The sequence below is a fragment of the Epinephelus moara genome, chromosome 10 (assembly GCF_006386435.1).
Source record: "Epinephelus moara isolate mb chromosome 10, YSFRI_EMoa_1.0, whole genome shotgun sequence".
Lineage (NCBI taxonomy): Eukaryota > Metazoa > Chordata > Actinopteri > Perciformes > Serranidae > Epinephelus > Epinephelus moara.
In genome coordinates, this window is record NC_065515.1 from 21941736 (window position 1) to 21965959 (window position 24224).

At 41.7% G+C, this 24224-nt stretch overlaps 1 protein-coding gene across 3 annotated transcripts in view; it reads right to left on the reverse strand.

Annotated features, from left to right (window-relative positions):
- ptprsa (protein tyrosine phosphatase receptor type Sa) overlaps positions 1-24224 on the reverse strand; it is a 260511-nt gene that overhangs the window by 88797 nt on the left and 147490 nt on the right. For all 3 annotated transcript variants that reach the window (XM_050053955.1, XM_050053956.1, XM_050053954.1), the window contains one exon: positions 9661-9849. In XM_050053955.1, the coding sequence (XP_049909912.1) occupies positions 9661-9849 (189 nt within the window). The remainder of the gene's footprint in view (positions 1-9660; positions 9850-24224) is intronic.

The window sequence follows — 24224 nt, forward strand, 5'->3', positions numbered from 1 at the left end:
GCTTCCGTTTATTCGTGTCACGTATGGCTCGTGTGAAATGGCTGAGGATGGAGGACCTTAATCTTACTGTCGGGGCTCTATCGTCAAATGAATCACCCTTTTGCTGTACCAGACTAATCGTGAAACTAAGAGCATTCATCTCGCCTCGATGAATACAGGGACATACATGGCAAACTGAGATATTCACTTACCTGCTCAGCCTGTGGAACAAAACCATTTTACAACAAACACATGAATCAACAATCACACTGAATCAACTGGGAGAAAAATGCTTCAGCGACAAAGCCTGCTGGATAATTACAAGTGAAAGTTAAATTGTCCGGGGAAATGAAAAAAAAAAAAAAAAAAGTTATTTGACAAGGCTATCGTATAATTCATCGGAGTCATGCTGCTTTACCTCTGTGTTATTCCCTTCCCACCTTGATATCCTGCTGTTTATCCTCACACATTATAAGAGCTGGTTTTGGTGTGGTAAAAGGACGTACATGTTGCCTTGTGTGAAAAGGTGGCCATTGAACGCAACAGCCTCCGTAGTTTTGCCTTTATAAATTGCTGTGCCGCGCGGTTACAGGGAGGACGGGAATGAAATCAAACGTAATTTATGCCGTCTTTTTCCGTTACATACAAGTATCTCCAGCTATGGCTTGTAAAAGTGATGGGGATTGCATCAACATACAGAATGTGGCTATTACTCCAGCACTGGATGGAAGGATGAGGAGGATATCAAAGCAGAGAAGAAGGTTGCTCAGATCGTGTTCAACACTTCACAGTATTCAATACCCTGGCCTTATCAACAAATAAGGCCACCATCATCCACCCCGCAACTCTTCATCACCGATCCCCCACCCTCCAGCCCCATGTCCAAACAATTTAAATGTCAGAGGCACAAAGCAAACAAACTGCCTTGTAATAACCCTCACCATCCCTCCCCTCTGCTGTCAACCTTCTCAATCCTGTATCATAACCAGCCAGCGACACAATTTGAATTGCTCAGTAGTTTCCTGACACTGACGATGTGGAGGAAGATAGTAAGAGGGCACAAACACAGAACGCCCACAGCGGTGGTAGAACTACACATCCACAATGACATAGGGCATGGGAGTGTGAAACACGTATGATCACGCTCACAAACAGTGTGTACAGAGAACACAGAACCCAAACACAGATGGAATATTAATGTTAGTGGAAAAAAGAAAAGTTTGTCATTTTTTAAGAGGAAAAGCCCACATGATACTCCCACGATTAAGCCAGTTGGGTGGAGTTAGGAGCGGTTATGTCTGGTTTAATGTACGTTAAAGTCTTTTAACTCCCTTTTTTCATTGTGTTAAACATCTTACCTCGTATCGGGGTACCCTCTGGAGGAGACACAAAAACGAAGACACAACATCAGTTTAGTTAAAAGTTATTGTTAGTAGTAGTTAGAGGAGTTATTTGGGTTGGAAGGTGAATAACTGGAACTAGATTATCAAAGCATTAGGTAATCTCTTACAAGGCTTCCAGAGATGGGGATTTGTTCTTTTATAGAAAGAAGGACAAGACAACACCTCTCATTGCTGGTATCACAAAATCTAACCCAAACAAGCAAACTTTTCCTCTCCTTGCCTTAGACATATTAGGAGAGGAAATTCAATGCTTCACCAGCAGAGCTGAAGAAGCTCAAGGTCTTGGCATGCACTGTATCATGGCTGCAACTTGGGGTGATAACACAGAGCAGGAGAGGTTTGACCTCAAGTTGACATGGATCGCTCCAGTGGCAGAAGACTTTTCCCAGCCAACTGACCTTGAATAAGAGGTCAGTAAAACAAGTTGGGGCGCCACGATACTATTCCGGGTATCTATCTCTGCGAACTTGCTGAAGGAGGAATAGAGTCTCCACTAAACTAGAATTTCAGGCTTTACCTTCAGACAACCACAAGTTAAATCAAACAGATTGAAGTTCTTATTTATCCTACAAGTCGTAAACCTGCTTAACTGTGACAGATAGACTCTTCACCTCAAGCTTCATCCCTCCTGCCCGGTCATTCAATCTCCCGGCTCTTTCCATTGTTTCATTTAACCGAGAGTTGTATGTTTCCCTATTCTTTGTTTATTGTGAGTCTGTATTGTGTTACATGCCTGACTGCAAGCCAAATGTCCCATTAGAGACAATAAAATATTGAGCTTGTCCAGTCAGTTGCTGGTGGGCTTTTAAACATAGCCCGTGTTGTTGCTGTGATGTAAAATGCATCCCTTATAGGCAGAGCTTTGGGCGTGGGTAGTGGAGCCAGCTTAACTTCAACCCCCTCTCTGCCAAGCATTAAACTGTCCTTCCGCTCTTGGCTTTTTTTCCCTCTGTTTATTGTTTTCTAACTGTTTTTCCTGACTCCCTTTTCTTTTCTTATTTTATATGTTCTGCCATTCCTCCCTCGTTCCCCCTATTTCGGAGTTACTGTGTCTTAGCCTTTCCCACAGTTTCTTCCCTCCTGCCGTTCTCTTAGTGTCCCTCTCTAAATCTAAGGATGACTCATGGCAACACATGCCCTTGGCCATCCCTTGAGAGTGCCAGCAGGGCAGTGCCAACCCAGGGGAGGTGCCCTACTTAGCATATATGGCCTGCAGGCACAGAGCTGAGGGTCAAGGGTACGCACTGCCCATTGAGCCTAACACTGCAGGCCCAGCCCTTGTGTGTGTGCATGCAATCATGCAAGCTGCACACAACAACACATACCAGCAGTCCTACCAACTAGCTGAACCAACAGAACAGCAGTACCTTCCTTCAATCCATCCATTTTCTGCTGCTTATCCAAGGCTGGGTCGAGGTGGCAGCAGGCTAAATAAGGCAGTCCAGATGTCCTTCTCCACAGCAGTGTTTTCCGGCTCCTCCTGGGGGACCCCAAGGCGCTCCCGAGCCAGAAGAGATATATAATCTATCCAGCGTGTTCTGGGTCTACCCTGGGGTCTCCTACCAGTCAATCCCTCTAAAGGAAGATGCCCAGGAGGCACCCTGATCACATGCCCGAACCACCTCAACTGGCTGCCTTTCAATGCAAAGGAGCAGCAGCTCTACTCCCAGCAACTTCCATATGTCTGAGCTCTTTACACTATTTCTAAAGGTGAGCCCAGCCACCCTTCCGAGGAAACTCATTTTAGCCCCTTGTGTCTACCATCTCATTCTTTCGGTCACTGTGCAAAAGCCATTGCCGTAGTTGAGGGTTGGAACATGGATCAACTGGTAAATTGAAAGCGTTGCCCTCTGGCTCAGCTGCCTCTTCACCACAGTTGTCCATTTCAATGCCTGTGTGCTGATTCTGTACCAATTTGCCTGTCGATATCCTCGACAACACCTCTAACACTTAAAAAATAAAATAAAATCAAGAGAACCTGGCGTTTAAGATGAAAAGTGGTGCCAGTAATTTCTATAAGCTATACAGTACATTAAGTGGTGTAGGTGGCTGGGCAGTGGGATGAAATTTTCAATACCTTTTTATCGGCCTGTTGTTGCGGCTCTGCATACAAAGGCGTCTTTTGTGATACCAGCAGGTAGGAGGCAATCACTGAGTTTGAAGTTCTGCCTGGTTTGCAATGTACCTAGGTGGAATAATTTCCTTCCTTTAGAGTTGCACTAAACGGTGGTGCACTATGCTTATCTTAAAATATGTCAATAATTGTATACCATTAATGACATATTATTAAGATATTTACAAAAGCATTTATATTTTTTGACTGTATGTTCATGCTCTGCAAAGTGTGCATTTGCTGCAATGAACCAAACTGTGATTTAAAATTACTTTATTTAATAATTCAATGTAATGTTGCTCATATTATGATGAAAGTGGAAGATGTCTTTAAAGAAACATTTCACAGACTCTTAACTATTTCTCCCTTACAAGGTTTTCGTATTCTGTAAATGATAAAGGATAACCTTCTTTCTTTATCCATAAACAGTGCACTAAGTGCATAGCTTTACCACAGAGGTAGTTTAGCCATTGAAAAACCAGGCAAAACAACAGTGACATTTTAATTGTTTCTGCAATGATTTTAGAGACCACATAATCATAGATAATCACAAGGCAAAGGAAATAGGGCTCTGGGAAGGTTACATTGTTATAGAGTTAGAGTTTGATTAGAGGCTGCAGAAGCTGTTGGTTTATTTTGCTTTAGCTGTGATGAAATTTTAGTTGAGGGTTAAGGGGTTACTAGTTAAAAGTTAGGTGAGGTTAAGGTCAAAGTTAGGCTGAGGTTAGGATAAGGTTAAGGTTAATAAAGCAGGTTTATAAAGGAGAAGGCCATCAGATGTGGACCTTATAAAGGACAGGGCGACAAAAGAGGGACAGAAAAAAAGAGTAAAGTATTAAGGACGGAAAACAGATAGAGGTTGTTCGGTTCAAAGGAATTGGTTCCACCAAAAATATATATATATATGAAAAAATGAGAAGGAGTGACCTCAGTCATTGGAACTTCTAATATTCGAATAATAAAGCAGCATGAAGAGATAAAAATAAAACTTAGCCAGGCAGACTGGGTCTGGAGTGGCCAGCCTGTATTCAATTACAATAGCAAATCCACCTGTACTACGGGCACACAACCTAATGGCAATAAGCTCCCCTTCTAAGCTTTGGCCAGCCAGAAGTGGATCCAGCTTACGGTGACAATGACCTAAATATACCTCAGCAGTCCGCTGACCTCCCCGCATTATCAAATGTGGCATTATTTTGCTCCACAGAACACCCCAGCTGTTTTGTTAAACACCCCTCTGAATATATTAAAAATATTATTGAAGGATGTAGTCTGGCCAGAGGCAATCTGGCCAGAGATGTTGCCCATCTGCGTGTGAGGAGGATGGGGTTGTGTGATTGGCCGAGTGTCAAAGTCTGACCACCCTCCAGAGGGCGTCTGGCTGACCTTCTCATCACCACAGACACCCGTCTGGGATCCTGGTGGTGTCGCAGCAGGTCTCAGGGAAAACCTGGCTGTTGTTACCACATCTGCAGAGCTCCTGGCCACTCCCTGCAGAGCAACTTTGATGCCAACAAATGTGAGCGTTTTCTTGCACGTTTCAGATTAAGTGCAATTGAACTCAGCATGATTCACACTGGAATGTGCATACATCTGTGTGAGTAAGGGAGCCATCAAATGTCAGGTCATAATTTTAAACCTTTATATCAAAAAGGACCTTAATCTTTATGAATATGCACTCCTCCCAGTCCTCTCACTGCCTATGGCCTCTGGTTAATCTGTTCTGGCTGACAAGGCCAGCGAGGGCCTGGGGTCTGCAGCCACAGGGACTTGGGGAGAAATGTCAGGCTCCCTCCACACCTCTAGAGGAGCTCCTCAGGGGACCCAGACGCAAATATCACTGCCCTGCCAGCACAGCATGGTCTGGCACATAAAGAACGAGTCATCCAGCTAGGCAGCTATCTAACAAACAAGAGCGGGATGCTCTTTCTCCCAGTATACATATTCAAACTTATTATTAAAAACTTGTGTTTTGTTTAAGGTGGGAATAAGTCAGCTCAATATGTGCATTTAAACATCAGATGGACTGAAAGTCACATGAGAAACATTGAGGATTTATTTGCAGTAGCTGGAGGCTGAGTATGTTTTTGAATTCGTCCTTTCCAATCCACTTCCAACATTCCCCTTACTGCTCCCCATCTCTTCCCAAAAGTTTTTATCTTACCACCATCTTTGGGAGAGCACCCATCAGAGTTACCCCCTAAGGCTTGAGAGTGTGCCAGAGGCAAAAGTGCAAACAGAAGAATATGAAAAAAATCTATTCAAAGGCTGTCACAAGAACTTTTAGCTTTGCTTTGTTTTGGGATTTTTGGAAGGTGTTTTTTTAATCTTAAAAAAAAGAAAGAAAAATTACTAAATAATAAAACCTGGAGACCTAAGATGGCTACTCGAAGCTCTGAGGACATGAGAAGATGGCAGCCTAGGAGGCTTGAGCACACAGGCCTTTTTCTCATCAGCATAAATCCTGCCTGGCTGCTGAATGAGCTTTCCAGCAAAAGGGCTACAGAAAAAAAGGCAAGCCCCCAGAGCTAACATTACCTTACGAGAGCCTTGGTATTGAAACAACGGAAAGTAATTTCCTTTTCTGCCCCCTACATACACACACAGTTTGACCTGTGAGTAAAATATACCCATCTTATAGTCGCTGGGTATATTTTTGCAAGTAGTTCAAAAAGTCAGGAGGAGTACAAAATATGGCCAAATGTAACTATCACTTGAGACCTCGCCCTCTAGCATGGGCAGTAGAGCCTTAGCTAGAGATCTGTAAGCCAGTGGGGATGTGGGCCAATTTGGCAAGGGAAGAAAATACTCTCCTGAGAAAATATTTGGCCAAGACCAGAGGGTTGACCCAGCCCAAGTGTGGGATTGGAGGGTTCAGCCATACAGCGGTCCTGCAGTGACCTTCACTTGGAAAGAACTCAAGATTCTTTCAGCCCCTCTCAGTACTTTCTGCACTTTCCAAGGGTATTTTTGGACAGCAAAGCTGTTATTGTGAAAACTGAAGTTTGACCGTTTACACCTGAGTATAAAACAACAGTGTATTTCTGGAGGAAAGTGTTCTCTGTATAGCTCACCAAGAAGACCAAAAATACTGTAGGCTATAACAGCAGAGGAGTAATTGTCTTGGATTCAAGCAGAGTCCAATTATTTCCTCAAAGCCTGCTGTCTTGCAACTCAGCAGAGAGAACGAGCTAGATGTGACAGGAAGCATCAGCAGTGTAAAATCTGGATAATATGGTCAGGGGAAAGCACGTAAGGCAACAACTACTTCCAAGGTAACCTTGCAAAATGTACTTAGAACCTTAAATAGCCCAGTAAAGTTGCTAAAATATTAAAGAAAAGGTAGTTGAACTGGGCAGTTTAAGTCTTACTGTGCATATTAGCATTAATGCAAAGCAGGATGTTGCCTCAAAAGACTTGCTCAGCAAATCTTCCCCATATAAATAAAACCTGTGCTGCTTAAAGGTGGACTGCGATGCCTGACCAACTCTCCAAACCGTGCTGCTGCTTGTCCTTGATTTGCCTTTCTGCTATAAGTTCCAATGTGGGGGGGTGACAGAGAACAGAGTCGGCATAAGGAGTGTGGGTGAAACAAAAGTAAAAGTTTAGCATAAATAGAAACAGAACGTAGGGAACAAGTGGCAAAAGAGGACAAGGGTGAGAGGAGAGCAAGGGATGCATGCATTTTGGAAAGTAGTTTCAATATGCCATCTGCTTCAAGGAGAGTGGGTGGGTTTTCTGGGCTTAGCAAGACACTTACCAAAGGTTTCTGTAAATGACAATGCAAGAGGAAAGTAAATAGAAAAAGAGGAAGAACAACATAGTTCATTTTAGGTTGAGGTTGAAAGTGACTGCCCTGCAAGAATTAAAGGGGACTACAGTTTAGTTGGGTCATCTGTTCCACCTCATTTTAGCAGTTTTACCATGCGATACCATGGATGGAGCAGTGAATTTCAAGTCATTTAACATGTATTTACAAATTATAATTCTACTAAGAAGGATTTTTGTTGAAAAATAAAATCAACCCATTTTGGTATCAATTTTAAAATATAGAAGATTTAGTCATATTTTTAGTTGTATTTTATTGGTTGATTTATTTTATGTTTTTTTTTTTAGTTTTAACTTGTGTTATGGGTCACAGCCAAATGAAACGTGTTGAAGACTCTGCGATGTGAGACACATCTGAGTTTCAGACACAAATATAGACAAAACACATAAAGAGAGAGACAATTAAACAGCTGACTGTTTCAGTTAGACAGGACACAAAGACAATTGACGAGATCATGAAACAGATAAAGACAGATGATACAGAGGTTAGACAACAGGCAGGAAGCTGAATTTATTTGCCCATCATCCATAGATGCTCAACACTCATGGAGCCATGTTGTCAAAACTAACAGGTAACCCAATTTTTCGAGCAGAGCTGGCGTTTTATGTGATTATATACAACTTCAGAAATATCTGGTGGTGTAGACAGGCTTATCAGCTGCCAAATGTACCTGAGAGATAATTCTCAACAAATATTGAATATAATCAATAGCTTTCATCAATGTTTTGAACTTTCCAACATAGTGAGGTTTCAATGCATCACTAGCGATTTAGAATATTGAAACAATAACCTTGTCAAAGCTGTTTCAGTTTCTTCTTCTCTAGTGACAGCTCAAAAACCCCGAATGTAAAATATCTTCCACTATTCTTTGGCATGGTAACAGACTAATACTTGGAATTAGTATTATTAGTAGTGTAAAAAAGTTTTTGCAAACATCGTTATCAGAAATAAGTGTTTGTTTTTAATGAGAAAGCAAATGCACTAACACACTTCTTAGACCTCAAGGAAACGCGTAAGTTTTGGTGAGAAGGACTGAATGTAATCAACTGTGATTCTTCTACAAGAAAACACCACAGTGCACCTTTGTGGTTAAAGGCCTTAATTGTTTCCTAGAAGGCAGGTAGTGCACCAAGATGAGCATTAAGGTGTAAACATTTACATTAGAGCTCTCTTACAAAGAGTCCCTTGCTGAGACTCTTTCTCCTCATTCTATAGTCTAAAGCACTGGCTGACAGCCTTCTCCAAAGCACCTAAGGACAACCTATTATCCCCGGAGGAGGTCCTCAGGCCACTATGAACCAAGAAACAGAATTTTCAGTAAGTTACACATCATCCCAGAGAGAGCAAATAGCCACACATATTTTGATAGAAGATTTTGCTTTGAAATCTAAACATTTACCCCCAAACTGGACACCAACAAGTTAAATATGAAACATATCTAAAACTATATCCACCTTAGGGAGCTGTGAGATGACAAATTGATTCTTTTGCGTGTACAACTCATGAGGGCCACAACTGGGGCACGGACTCAATGGCAACAGACTCTTTATTTAGTGGTGTCTACACTGATTTACGTTTTCAGCAACAAATCAAATAGGAGTCATTGGATTTTTCGAATGGCGACAAATCATCGACCTAAAATATCTACCCCTTATTGCCCGGGGCCACTCCAGGGCCTGCACTTAATTAGCAATATAATTAGACTTTGCTTTACTGGGCCTCTCAGTGGGGTTTAATCAATGGGAACAAGACAACATATCCATCACTGAGCTGTGTCAGTAGAACATGGACCTGGCTCTCTTTGTCTACTATGACACACTTCTGGGATGTTGTGAATCATTTGACCTCATTCAGTAATGTTACACTATAAAACGTAATTTGTTATTTTCGACACATTTTTCTGGGCGACGATCTATGGTTGTAACATGGTCAGAGCACTACTACTACAACACTTGACCTTTATTGTATGCTTCTCATGTTGTAATCTAGGGAATTTACCCTCATGATATGATGTTCAAGTGCTTTAAACAATAAACACCCACGTTTAATTGGGTCAACACATTGTGTTGTTGTATTGTGTTGTATCTGCACTTTAGGGGATTTTCATTTCTTAAATATAAGAATTACATAAATTCTCGGAACCCTTGGTGAACTGAAACCATACTCAGTTCCTAAAAAGCTCCCACCTGGAAGTGAAAAGACGAGACAGTGAAACCACTTTAGCTGAAAAGCACGGAAACATCCATGTTGTCTACTACCAAAAATGTCCTATGGAATCAAACAAGTGCTCAAGTTAGTGAACAGGAAAGACAGCAACATGCTTTGGTTTTCCTTACCTGAGCGTAGCTGTTTGATTCGCCCATTACTTGCACTGGGATCAATGGGCAGGAAGTCTTTGTACCAGGTGATTTCTGGGTCAGGGTTGCCACTGGCAGCACAGAGCATGGTGGCTGTTCGAGTGCGCTCCACCACTTTGAGTTGAGGACCCATGTCTATGTTAGGGAAGCCTAATGGTAGTAGGTCCTCTGTGAAAAGAACAGGAAAAGAAGAGGTGTGAGTCCTCTGACTTGCAAAGCCAGCTTTTATGATTTAAAAAAGTTAGCATTCAAAGAAGCTGTAATCCTTATGCACATATTTCTTCTGGCAGCTAAACCACACAATAGCAATTCACCAATACAACATTAATTGTAACACTGTAGTTTTGAGTGACTTTTTGACACCTTGCAAATGTGGCAATAAGAGACCTTTGTGTATTCTTTAAATCTGTCTTTGTAAAATTACATTTGAAATAACAAAAAACCTGTCAATAGTAATTATTAACTCCATATTAACATAACTGAAATCATAAAAGTGACTGCAAAAGTTTTCATGACTCAATACATGGTTTAATAATAATGCCCATGTTACCATAAATCTTGAAATCATACAGTCACATACCCAAATAACCTCAAAAGTGTAAAATTATAAAGGCTGACTACAGAGCCTAATTATTCTTTTGTATTCAGTATTTTCCTTTATCTCAGGTGACTTTTTAATCCCAATTTACCCTCAACCACTGAGAAAAATGCACCTTAGGACTGTGAGATTATAGCCAGACATGTACAGTAGCCAGATAAATGAATAAACCTACTGAGGAGAGGAGATAAGACTTGAATCAACATGTAAACAGCATTTCATTACAAATCTGGCTCTCCCAGAGGGCTGCGTTGAAGCATTGTAGAGGTTTAAGAACAAAGACCAAGGGGAAGCAAGAACTGTGCTTTCTTTGACTTCCTCTTTCTCAGAAAATGAGGTGGGCTGTAATTGTTACAGAAACCATCCTATATGTAGCCAGATACCCACAGACTGCATTCCCATTATCGCTAGCTTATCCATTAAGAGCCATGTGTCTTAATCAAATGCCCTCAAGGAAGATGCCGACTCTCTGCACATATTCTCAGTATAACAAGTAGTAAATAAATAGCTATAAATGCAAATAGAAGATCAGAGGCTGAGACAGTAGAGTAAAAAGTAATACCAGAAGGAAAGCCTGGTAATCCTGGTGATTTATCCATCTAGTCTCACCATGCTCAGTAAAATACACGACACTCAAGTCAATTTGAGGTTACGGAGAGCTCTGCAAGACCATTACTTGGTTGAGACACTATAACCAACAATAGCCCTGGACTGAAAACCAATTGAGAGATCTATTCTTTAGATTTCACTCCATTAAGGGTGCAAGTGTTGTGTATAAGGATTGGATTTAAGCCTCATTGGTTGTCAATATTGCTACTCTTATTCAAGAGCCATCACACTAGCCAGTAAATGCTGTGGTATACTAATATACCGCAATCAGCTAATGCTAATGCATGATTGCTCCATTATTTCACAGTTAAGAGACGACAGTGTAGTGTGCTCTGTGGTCACTGTTCTCTGTATGCAGACTCCCTGCTCTCTTGGGGCAATTAGTCCCATGGGTCAAATCGCTTGACATCTACCCCGACTGGAGCCAAAGTAGTGACTCATTCTTAGATGATGAGAGCTGAGAGGGAACCACCCCGAGCTGTGATATGCATCAAAAGCCCAAAGCCACATTGCAACTGGGAGAAGGTTGACTGAGTAAGATGCTGGCCAGTGGCATAACAGAGGTCACTATTCATCTGGAGAGCAGATGACCTCATGTCCACACAACAGACATCACGGTGTTGTCATCGACACGCAAGGGGGTGCAAAATCGGAACAGTAAGTGGAGTTTTAGAGTCGTATAATCTGAAAGGAGGGTTGTTCTGTCTACCTTTAATGAACATGGAGAGCTATGCCATACTATATATTCCACTTTATAAAAACAAGACTGCGAGCAATGAAATCATGATGGATTAAAGTGATAATCATTTTAAAATCTTCTAATCTTTTTCATCAAATATTCAAAGGATAGCAAAAAGGACAGTAGGAATTTCAATATGATGATATTTTTGATTGATGCATCTTATATCCTGTATTAGCCTTAACAGTTTGTTATTCTTTAGTCACCAAGATAAATTAAAACAAAAAAAACTTTGTGGTGTTTCATGCACTTACATTTTGCACTGGGTTTGTATGGAGAGTGGTGAGTTCATTTGTGTTCACATTTTAAAATACTGAATCTTGGACAACAAATGACATATGGGGAAAAGGGAAGAACCAGAGGGTCTCAAAACTAAATCCAGACAGGTTACTAACTTAGGCTGACATCAGCAGAGCCCAATGAATATTTCAATGCTAGGTTCAAAGAAGTACAGGCATTTACACTGTTTTAGGCTCTGTGCTGTATCCTCTCCATCGATTATTAATGATCACCCCTGTATAATCTCTTAATACCAAGTTCCCCTGAAGCTTAGAAAAGAAATGGCAAGCCTACACTTCACTTTAGAAACTTCAGAACAAGACAGACCAATATGTTCTCGCAAACTCCCTCTTCTGTGTGTCCTCAATGATATATGTATAAGATGCCATAAAAGGTGCGGCAGTCTCGTACCCCTCTAGCTAGATCTGTCTGTGAAGGGTAGGTCTGTCCTGTTCTCTGGGTGTTACACATTATTTGATGTTCGTGAGGCCTGTCTGTGCTTCGCATCACATTGACTCTGCCATCATGGTATGAAAACAGAAGACAGAGGCTTGCACAGACTACAGTAATGAAGCTGAAAACATACAAAGAGTAAGTGGATTTGAGACTAATGAAATTAGGCAATTGACAGAGGGAATCTACCCGAAAGAGCAAGGGAGGGCAGGAGAAGGTGGGCGAACAAACAAACCAACCAAAACAGCAGTAGACAAGAAGCAGAGATGGCGGATTCATGGAGAGATGATGCTATCGTTACAGCTGCTCTGACCTGATACAGCACCGGCAGCCGTTCCTGAATAAATGGCATGTAGGCTGGTTACTTACTTCCCCAGGAATAGAATCTGATACCATCTTTTCCCCTGAAGCTTACAGGCTCTGTCGATAAAGGCGGCCATGCAAAAATAAATAGATCACTCATCGAGAGAGTGTTACTTCAGGGTTAGCCTGCCTGACTGTGAAGGGGGGAAGGCAACCAATGACATGAGATGATAGTATCCTAGAATTCCCAAAGGGCCGTACGCCCATAATGGTGTAGCGATTGCCTTTCTATGATGTGTACCAGGGGTTCTCTGTGATGACAAATCTTCACAGGCCAAATAGAATCGAAGCATGTACACTATTGGTCAATGACAAAAACGCTGTTTATTTAGCTGGGAGCAGCTTTTGTCACTTAGGCCAACCATCATCCTACTACTGAGCTATGGGACACATGCTGCAGTTGCACCCTTAATTGTGCCAAGAATTCTCAAAGTACCATGTCACATTTGACTCTCTGTGTTTTATCCAAAAGACACACATTCATTGACTTTCAATTTTCTTCATCACGTTGCAAACGCTGAAGCAAAAAACAGATAAGCTATCTAATAAGCTATTCAACTGAGTCTTACCTCATGATTGTTTTCCAGATTTGAAGAATCTCAAACAACCCCCACCCAGTGGGTAACAAAGGACCAAAAAAAAAATCTCTGACTACTCCACAGGTGCTTTTGTTTTAACAGACATGGTGGGGGTGCTTAAAGAGAATCTTAATCTTCCCAGCGTGCTACCTGTCGTCTTTGTTGGGCCAGCTTGTTTTCTGACACTGCCACAAAAGCTTTTTTTGATGCATCCCATTGATTCGAACATTGGTCAGTGCTGATGATTGGCACCTGGGCAGCTCAGCTTGGTCCCAAACACTGCTTTGATGTTTAGCACTTAGGTAGAAATGACAAAGGCCTTGCAAAGGCACGATTGAGACCTTTCTGTAGGTAGTCAGTTCAGAAACTATTTATCTACACAAAGCATGTTTTCAGTATTGAAGAAAACAGATTTTCTCACAGGATAACAATAGTTTGGAAACAGGATTTCAAAGGCAGGTTTCAAAGATCACAACTTGCTCAATGCATGTTAATTGGAGTTGGCTCTTAAGTCATGCAAGGGGAGGAACAGTAACCTAGGGTTACTATGAAGGCAACAGCTGGCTTGCTCGGCATGACTCCAAAGCCAAGCCTCACACAGACTCTAGTTGACCCTATCTAGATTTTGATTTTTGTCATTCTCTTTGGTTTTTTCGGGGTTGGTTTGAGTGCCACCATTATCCATAATTGTCTTTAATTTCGCTTCGCCATTTAATATCATTACACAAGTGACAGGTGCAAAGCCTTTAATCAGCCTCTGGTTAGCTTAGCCACTGCCCGGCTGTTAATCTGCAGACTCATGCCTGCTGTTGCGTTCTGCTTTCTATCATGCTAAGTGTGGCCCTCTTAAAAGGTCCGTCCTTTAGACTCATTTAACTCTCCTGACTAATCCCATTTCCAGTGATTCACTGCAACTGAACCAAAAATCTCTTTTTCGTAAATGTAGGTCTGGTATAGTCAGAACTCTATGTCCAGAGTCCTACAGCTCTATACAAAAGGGCTTTATGATATGTCATTTAGTGAGCGCTTTCATATTTTCCAACACATAGTATACTGATAAATGAGTGGTCCAAGAGAAAATTGAAAGTACAGCCTTGGAACCCCTATTGCTGTGCTATACCTAGTATATATAAGCATAACGATCTAGCATTCACAATCTACTTTTGCAAATACAATGTAAAACTGTGTCATAAAATGTACTTTACAGCACCATGAATAGCCCCTCCAACCTATGTCCTACTCAACAAATAGATAACCCTGGCACCTTCCATTTTCAATGCCTTTTTCTACCCACTAACCAACAAAAAGAATTACATAATGCTAATAATATGTTTTACCCAGTAAGCTATACAGTATTACACATGACACCAAACCTCAGTATGTTAATGCTCTGCTCTACCATGTAAGCTAAACTGGCAACTGAAACACTAACCCTGGCAGTGTTAGTCCTGGGTGATGGTCAGAATGTCATCCTGTATACTGATCTTTATATTATCGTACTGCACTTGTCATCCATTTTCATTTAATGTCAAAATCCCTGACACAGTGGCTTCAAAGGTGCTTGTTCTGAGCCATCAATTATGTCACAGAGAGGAAAGAGCTAGAGCAGGAAAGAGAGGAAGAGAGGTAAAAACCCGACTGGCTGGGGCTGCAGCAAATGCCGTAGGGTGCTCCACCGTCCCCCGCACCCATTACTCATATTATTATTTTCACTTACTGAAATGATTTAATTTCATCAGCAGCCTAATCAGGTTAACTGATTACCCAGCGCCACAGCATAGAGACACAGGCTTTAAGCAGGTCTGTGCATTAATACCACAGAGGGGCTGCAGGGGGAGAGACAGAGCAAGCGCAAAGGAAAGGAAGAGACAGAGAGAAAGAGAGAGGGAGGTAAGAAAGAGTTTAAAGCCTCACTCCAGTGTATTCTGGCATTTTTTATATTTCATATTTTTCTGAGTCATTTCCTGACAATGTTGATTAGCCACACTGTTTGCCAAATATTTGTTGACATATAATTTAATTCTGTGCTCAAAGCTGTAAAAAAGAAGGTTGTTGCTAAAACAGGAGGATGGCGTAAAACTATTAGAAGCTGCACGTCAAAATTCATCCTCCAAGCTTGGGCAGGTGTCCTGTCATGCCTCTTTGCGTCTGAGAGGCAAAAGTGATTGTTGTGGCTTGCTAGCGAGTCAACTTATCTTGTATTTTGGCTACACTGAAGATTTAAGGGATGCGGACCGTTTGTAAAGCGGATGTGGGACGTATCTTTTTACTAGCTACACCTGCAGCACACATATGGTGAAGGGTTGTGTGAGTTACAGGCGAAACAAGATGGTGAGCTTTCGATTTTGGGATTATGTGGGATTGATTCTTCAGTTTTTGGACCTGGCACAGCACTTTAAAACTTAGAGTTTGTGTAGTATGGATGAGTTAAAACCTACAGACTACAGTGGGCTATGTAAGGGATTAAGTCATCAAGCAACCACCAGCTAGTGTTAGATTCATATTCAGTCAAGTTTCCTTCAGGTGAAGGTGATGGAAAAACATCTTCCACCTCATAACTCATGTTAGAGTGATCGCTATCACTATCCATGCTGTCACTTTGACGCGTACACTAGAATGGTAATCTGGTTGCCATGGTTACGGATTATGTCTGACTATTTACCACATCCCAATCTCAGTTCGAGAAAGAACATTAACTGAACAGGAAATAACACCGGCTGGACTGGGGCTTTAAGATTAAAAGCTACAGAAAGAGAGGATGATGAATATAGTGGAAGAAGATGAAGAATACTAAAGCGTGCTCTCTTTCACACACATAAAAGCAGTCGGGATAAATAGATGTTTAACTAATGGGCAGACCCAGCTACTGGGACTTTACACAATGTAGTTTCATTTGCTCTGCATCTATAACACAGCCAGAACTGTTCACATCAAACAGGCAGGCCAGAGAAAAGAGAAAAGTGCCTGTGTTAAAGAGAGAGGTTCTGTAGTACAGCTGGGGTACAACTGTATTTTAGGAAGTCTATTTTCTAGAATGCACGAGTGCATGAATCGTCTATGCATATACAGCATATACATACACAAAAATGAATACATTTTCAAGGTTACAAGGTTCTTTTATAAATGTGGAGCACATTTTTCACTCTAAATTGTTCTCATTTCAATGATCATACGCCTGACTTTGAAGTAAACGTTTCCCAACTCAGAGTACATCCAAGACCATTAACCTGTATTCTTTATAATGTGAAAGACATCGATCTGTTTTCGTCTGCACTTGGTTGTGTTGTGAAGTAAAGCGGCTAAAAGCCATCAGCTATTTAAAAGAATGTGTGAAACCAGGTGCAAGCTTCTGGTCTTTATCCCAAACAGCACACTGGTTTGTTTCACTTAGAAGCTTTCTTGTCTGTGATGGACAGTCGGTGATTTGTGATGATGGTATACAGCCAAGTGTATATCTTCCAATCAAACCAAATGGAATTCTGTAATTTACCAGCCTTAAATGTATCTTTCCATGACATTCCCAGATTTTTTTTTTTTATAAACAATGGGATTCCTGTTGAATTGTTTGAGAAATATACAAAGGAAGACAGGGGAACAGTGACACCGAAAGATCCAGGGACAGAGAAGAATAGCAACACAGGGGAAATCTAATCACAGTGTCTCTGGCCCCGGCACCGATAGCCCTCTCTGGATAGCCATCTCAGCTGAATAATGGTTATTATACAGCGAGCACTCAACCTCTACCCCCCTGCTCTGTTCTCGGAAAGACGTCTGATGTCCCATTGGTATTCTCCACACTTCGCACATCTAGCCACCAAGGGCAACATTTACATCCAAATCTCCAAAATACAACCCGAGAGGAATAGTCTGAAAGAGCAGATGAGAAGAAAGGGAAGAGGGGGCAAAGGAAAAGAGTGACAAAGGAAGCGAGAGAGAGGCAGAAAGATTGAAAAAGGTGGGAGGGACAATGAAAGTGAGGCAGAAGTTTGCAGCATTGCTTATTGCACTGCAAAATGAGTTTGTCGGGTCAGCATCTGACCATATGAAGACCCCACAGGGTAAACCATCTATTTGCTTTATCTTTTCCTGTTGAAATTTTATATGCATTTTGCAGTTTACTTTCAAATTTACGGTAACAGTTCTTTGACTGTGTAACCCCTCGGTCCCTGAGGCTGAGAAAGAATAATAAAAAAGTCGGTTATAGACCATTTTTGTAAGCACTATAAGTTTGTTGTTTACCTTTTTATACTGTTTGTGTGCTGTGTATGTAGATGACACCCATGTCCTGTAAGGACTAGGTCACAGACTTGATTTCCAAAGCAGCTAGGTATTCCAATTAAGTATTGCTTATATCCCACATACTTTAAGTGGCTAAAGAGACAAAGAGAGTGACAAGAACTTTACTCTGGCATTCAAACTGACTGCTTTGACAGTTCTGACCGGCGGTTTGCAAACACTTTCCACACCACCTCCAATTCCGAACACAGCCCATATTAGGCCACATCCATAAAGCTATCATCACCACTGAGCTAAACAGCAAGTAGACAGCTTGTTTGCCAAAGAAAGGCAGTGATAGCAGCCAAGAGGGGGGATATTTTAGAGAACAAATGGCAGCAACCACCACAGGCAGCAGCTATGACCACTGTTTTGTCAAACGTGAAAGCCAAAAGAATCAAAGCAAAGAGGAATTGATGGTGAACACCAGGAACCAAACCAGGTAAAGAAAGGCCTGTTTCTAGATAACACTAGGCAGAAACATTTTTCACCCTCAGACTGAGCAGGGTAATAGCACGGCACCATTTCCTGTCCATTACAGGCAAAAAAGGAAACACAGGTTTTGTCCATATAATATCAGAGGCTGCTACATTTTGAGGAAAAATAGACTTCCAAGCAAGGTTTGAGGAGCTGCTTGTGTGTTGTATGTGGTGTTTTAATCACTTATAGCAACATGTTTTGAAGACTAAAGGGAATTATAATTTGCTTGCAGATTTTTCAGTCCCTATAAGCTCAGACAGTACTTGGCTGATACTGAAATAAACACACTTCTGCTGCAGTGACCTCACAGAAAAGTATATCTGTCACTAAGCCAGTTTCATATACCTTATGTGAGTAGAGATGTGTACTTTTGAAGCTACTTTGATCAAAGCACAGCATGCCTTTACTTCCTCATCATGTCTTGAATCAAGATTTGTGCTAAATCAATATATTACTTTCATTAAAACTTGCGAAGAGAGGGAAGCTGCACCACAAGGTGTTGCACACAAAAATGCACAATATATTTTCATCCTTTATTACTTTATCGAAGCATGTTTTTCAGCTGATGAGAAGGCTTTCTGACAAGTTCCTACCCATGATTTTCAATGCTGGAACCAGGGTCCAGTCTGAAATAGAGAAAAAATATAGGATACAGGCTGCTTCCCTGATGTGGTGAGCCACCGCGATAGACACAGCACAGACGAGAGAAAGGAGTAATTGTCTAGGACAGCTCCAAAGATCCCCCTGCCTGCGAGGGGAAGAGGTGGAGGAAAGAAAAAAATTCTGTTTATCCGTCTCAACCGGTGGAAGTTTATCGAGTTCCCTCCCTCCCTTTCTCTCTCACTCTCTTTCGCTCTCTTCTCCCTCCCCTGTCTTGTCAGGCTCCTGAGGCGTCTGGGGTAAGACAGGCGAACTCCAGGGGAGACAGGGGATGAGGCCGGGGCCATTAAAGGAAATGCCTCACTGTAGAGAAACGTCAACCAGTCAGGTCTGGTTTAGTGGTGGGTGGCTTTGAGTGTGTGTTTCTGTAAGTACGTGTGTGCATGTGTTTGGGAGGGTGGGACTGTGTGCGGAGGCTCAGTGGGCACCTTGAAACCTGACGTCAGTTTACCACACGGTGTGGGTGGCAATGCTGCTGTACAAGTCTCTCAAAATGGACTTCTGTTGTTTCATTATTACAGAGTTGAGAGCCAGAGAGAGAATGTAATGTATACCATCTCACTGAATCACGAGAACAGCTCGGTTTTATTCTCCTGAAATACAACCGCCAATGAAGGTTGGAACATTGTGTGACTAATGGTATGTATATAGCCCCTTTCATGCATACACTTAACCACCTTTGCAATTTAACATGTTGTCATCAAAGGTGGTTTTTCATGGGAATTGCTTTGGAAATCTGTCCACTTTTTTTTTTTTTTTAAACATTCCTCTCTGTATTAATTCAAAGCAACCATATATGCTATTAACAGATAAAGCATGTTCAAGGCTACGTTGTTCTTAGACACAGGAACGCTGTCTGCATTCTTACATACAGTATATGAATGTGTGTATATATAGTGTCCTGTGCTCTTCTGAAGTCAGCGGTGTAATAAATTTCACATTTAATTATCACTTCCCATTCACAAGGAAATGAAATGTTTTAATAATGAAATTGCTGTGACTGAGCCAATGTCTGGTTGCTAGACATGTTTTCTTAAGGGATTTTCCCCTGCAGCGTGTGGGGAAAAAAACACAGGAGCTGCATTAGAGCCAAAACTTCTCAACTTATTTAATACAACTTTTTTTTAAAACAACTAAAGTGGCTTGGATCCTGTCAGACGATGTAACTAGGCAGCATAAATTTATGTCATACCTAATTAATGATGACATTGATGAGACAATGTATTGGGGGTGGGGTGGTGGTGGTGGTGGTGGTGGTGGTGGTGGGGGGGGTGCTTTGACAGCTCACTGAGGCGCAGCATACCTCATAATTCCGGCAACGAAGTTGGATTCACGAGCAAAATAACTTTTCGAATTCATCATTTAAACAGCCTGCGCGGTCTCTGAGAACGCTGCTCTTCCCTTGTGTCAATATTTTCCAACTCACCACCATTCTACAGCCGTGCTTCCTCTGTGTTGAGCAGAAAAACAAAAAAAAAAGATCCATTACGGACAGTGTTGTCATGTATGAAAAAAGTCGACATGGATTTGCCTCCATATGGGAGACCGAAATGCCAAAACCACTGCTTCAACAGGAGGTTAACAGGGCTTATACGTTCGTGAGAGTCAAGACTTGGTACTCCTGACATGTGGAGCAAAGGCCTCTCTAAGCTTCCCAAACAACTTTGGGCCAAAACAACAACGGATTGAGAGGGCTGAGCTGCTGCACTGTGCCATTTCTGCCAAAGCAACTAATCTAACCCAAAACAAATACTAAAACCTGAAAACAAAGACTGGCAGTAATTGCAAAAAGGATTTAGAGGGAGGTGGATGTGTGGGGCTGGGGCGTGAGGTCATTGTCTTGGTGGGCCATTAGCTTAGTGCACTAAGCTGCTAATGACACGTTCGGAGGCACCTTTGGTGAGCAACAATTATGAATATGTGGTGGCTGGAAAAATGAAGGCCAGTCCGAAGACTGCCTGGTAATTGTTTAATGTCACTTGGAGATGACAAGCAGACATAGTAGTAAGGGTCACAAAGGATGTGGGCCTTCACCAGGGAGAGAACAGTTGGAGTATTGGATAAATAAGTCACTTAAAAAGATGGCAACACCAGGAGGTTGTGCTTCTAATGCTGATAAGCTGGGTAACAAGCAGGGCTGTTATAAGAAAAAGTTGACAACAGAAGACCTCAGCTGCAATTTCACCATCATTTCCTGCTGTAGAGCAGCATTTGACAGAGAAATTGGTGACTGGTCAAACTTTCTACTCTGTAAATAGAAGGAACCTGCAGAAAGAAAAGGAAAACACATGCAGTACACTGTGCAAAAAAAAAACTTCCCTTTCAGCTGTAACAACCCAATGATGCCCCCATTCCCACAGAGATAGGATGCTTCAGCTGAACTCCATGTGTTTCAATAGAAGGATAGAACAGAGAATGTGGGTGTATGGGTTTGTGGGCCGAAGGGAAAGACAGAGGCTAGAGCAACACATGTTGGAAGTGGTGTTGCCCTTTAAGGGCCAAGGAGCACAATGTTCTTTAAATATGAGCAGCTGCTGTTGAATCCAGTAGGATCTGGGCTGCACTCCAGAACACAAGCTTTGTAATCATGAAGAAGTTCTGGATAGCATCTTCCAACAGGCTTCTCTCTGACTGCTATTTCCTTCACACTCCTGTTCTCTATTTGTCCCTCTGATAAGTACACCTCACATGTCACTAAGAACCGCATGCAATGCAAGCAATATTTATATAATTCAGTCATGGGTTCTAGAAGATTTTTCTTGATTATATATTGTGTTGGATACCTAGTTTAACACTTATTACACACTAAACTTATTTCATCACAGAGGAAATACTAATAATCATGCTGTTAAGCCTCCCATCTACGTTCCACCGCAGGAAGCATAGGCACGGCACTTGTGAAGCACGCAGGACTTTAAGTCTTATCAACTCTGCCAATCCTGCAGGGCCCACGGCATGACCTCCGCATTGTACGACTTCAGTCACCTGGGCTGGTGTCTCATGTATATGCATGAAGCTGGTGGTCCAGGCCATATCCCCTTGCTCTTCTTTATGCATGAGTTGGGCCACTCCAAAGGTCGTCACTCACACCGTCTCCACAGGAAACACCTCTTTCTCCCATGTCTCATCCCCTGCTTAGGTGTGGAGCACCTACACTATCCTAGTCTGGATTGTTGATTTGTTTCCTGCACATTAATATAGCATTAATATTTTTTCTTCAAGATTAATTGAAACTTTTGTGGGTAAGTTAATCATATGTCCAGCTGCACTGGTCGCCCAGTTGCACATTAATATGAATATGTGCATATACACATACTCAGAACAGCAGTAATTGCAGAATGGCAGCGAACTGATTTACATTTTCTCAGTCATCCAACAAAATCATATGGGATCAAAATACTGGCACAAATTTAATGAAACATAATGAGAAACGTGAAGGGAAATAGGAACCAGACGCAGGAAATCTAACTGCTAATTTCAATCAAAGTTGAATTACATATAGCTTTAAGGAAATAAATGAAACAAATTGTGATTTCATTAAATTAAATTCATGAATTAAGTTTCTATTCTAGCCATCAAATACGTATTAGTGATTATTAGTGTCGTTTTTGGGGCTCCACACACAGAGGGTGGCTGTGGCTGTTTAATAGAATAAAATGAAGAAGAAAATGTTGCTTTTCCACTATCAGTTTCTCATTATGAAACAGATTATGGAAATTACCTGATATGGGAGGAAACATAAGGGTATCTACCGCCACAGGTTGAATCACCAGGACAATCAGCACAGCGAATGCTTATCGTTGTAAAAGTGTCTCGAAGACACTGATCTTTCAATTTAGTACTCTGGCCAACTCGTTGCTGCGACAAAGGATCCATTTATCTAAACTTTCTAGCCAGAAGTAAACCAATCAGCCAGACCCTAGCACCCCTTCTGCTTTCCCCTCTCTCCATCTCCTTGTGTCTTCACTTCTTCTTTTTCCCCTTATTTTTACTCTACCCCCATCTTATATTGGCTGTGGCCAGATGTCTAGGGTGGCCAGGGTCGCTCCACTTGAGCAAGAATTATATGAAATTGATGGCCAAGGTTCGGAAACCAGCCAACCCTGGCTAGAGGCAAGCTCCTTCCACTTATCCTGCTCCATCAGCACCACCTCTTTTCTCTCTCCCTCTTTCACCTTTTGTCTTTCTTGCTAGCATTCAGCTTGTGTCCCCCTTCTTCATCCTTCAATCACACATGATTACAGATGTCACTCGATTCATTTGACGGGATTGCTGCCGCGTTACCACAGTGATGCTGCAGCTGCATTACAGGTTCCGAGGATCAAAGGATTCAGAGGCCATACACTCTCATCTGAGTGAATTTCCTCTTGAGGGAACTTTTTCTACAAGATAGAAAGACGGAATGAGGGAGATAGAAGGCTGGCAAAAGTCTGGCAGGCATACAAATGCCAATTTGAAGGTATGAAGTGGGGCAAGGGGAGGGAAAGGTGAAAGGTGGGCAGAGAGGTATCCTCCAAGAGTGGAAAGGAAGTGTTGGAGGAATACTTCTGAGCAAAAAACACAAAACTTCTTAAGCCTTCAATGAGAGATCAGGGGCATGAGGGCCATCCACGTGGTCAACATCCGCCTATTGATTTGTTGTTTGTGCCGAGCCTGCCCTCTACTATACACCAATAACACCAATAACAGCTAGACAATCCCAACACAGCATGGAGTAGCACCTTATAAGCACCATTACTGAACAGAACAGGAACTTTGCTGCACACGTAATCCTCTTCAAATTTAAGAGTCAAGTAACAACCACAAAAAAGAGAGTTAGTTACTATGATCATGCACAAAGAGAAAGCATTCTGTTAATACCTGCAAATGAAAAATAAAATGCTTGCACTGACTAGCTGATAATAGGTGTCTCATGCAAGAATGGGTTCACTGCGAGCAGGTAACCTGCACCGATGGGTGCAGATCTTAACAGCGCTAAACAAATGTATTATTTACTGGTGGAGAAGGTGAGTGCTGCTCGGGAATGAGAATTGACTTGTTTGTCAGGGACAAGCTGGAGATAAGCAGCTGGCAAAAACAACTGAAAGAGTACATAGCATTAGCTCAGTGTGGACTCAGTCACATGAGGTATGTCAGGGTCTCGGGCTCTGTTAAAGGAGGAATGTTTTTTTTCTTTTCTGTCTTTTATTAAGGCATTTATATTCATATTATGTTGTGGACAATTTCATTCAATTGGCGTATAAATATACATTTAACAAGGCTGATGTAGCCAGAAGACAAATATGAAACGTTGGAAGGTATCCCAACAGAACACATGCAGTCAAGATGCAGCATTAACACTTTGATGTGGAAATTATTTCAACAAAGTCTCCTTAGACTTAAGAGTGTTTTTCGTATAGTCTGCTGCTTGTCTCCATTTTGTCCTAGTCTCGTAACACTGAGCTTATTGTCTTGGACCCACAAGTACAACACAAGTCCAATAAGATACAAGAATTATACAATTTTTTTT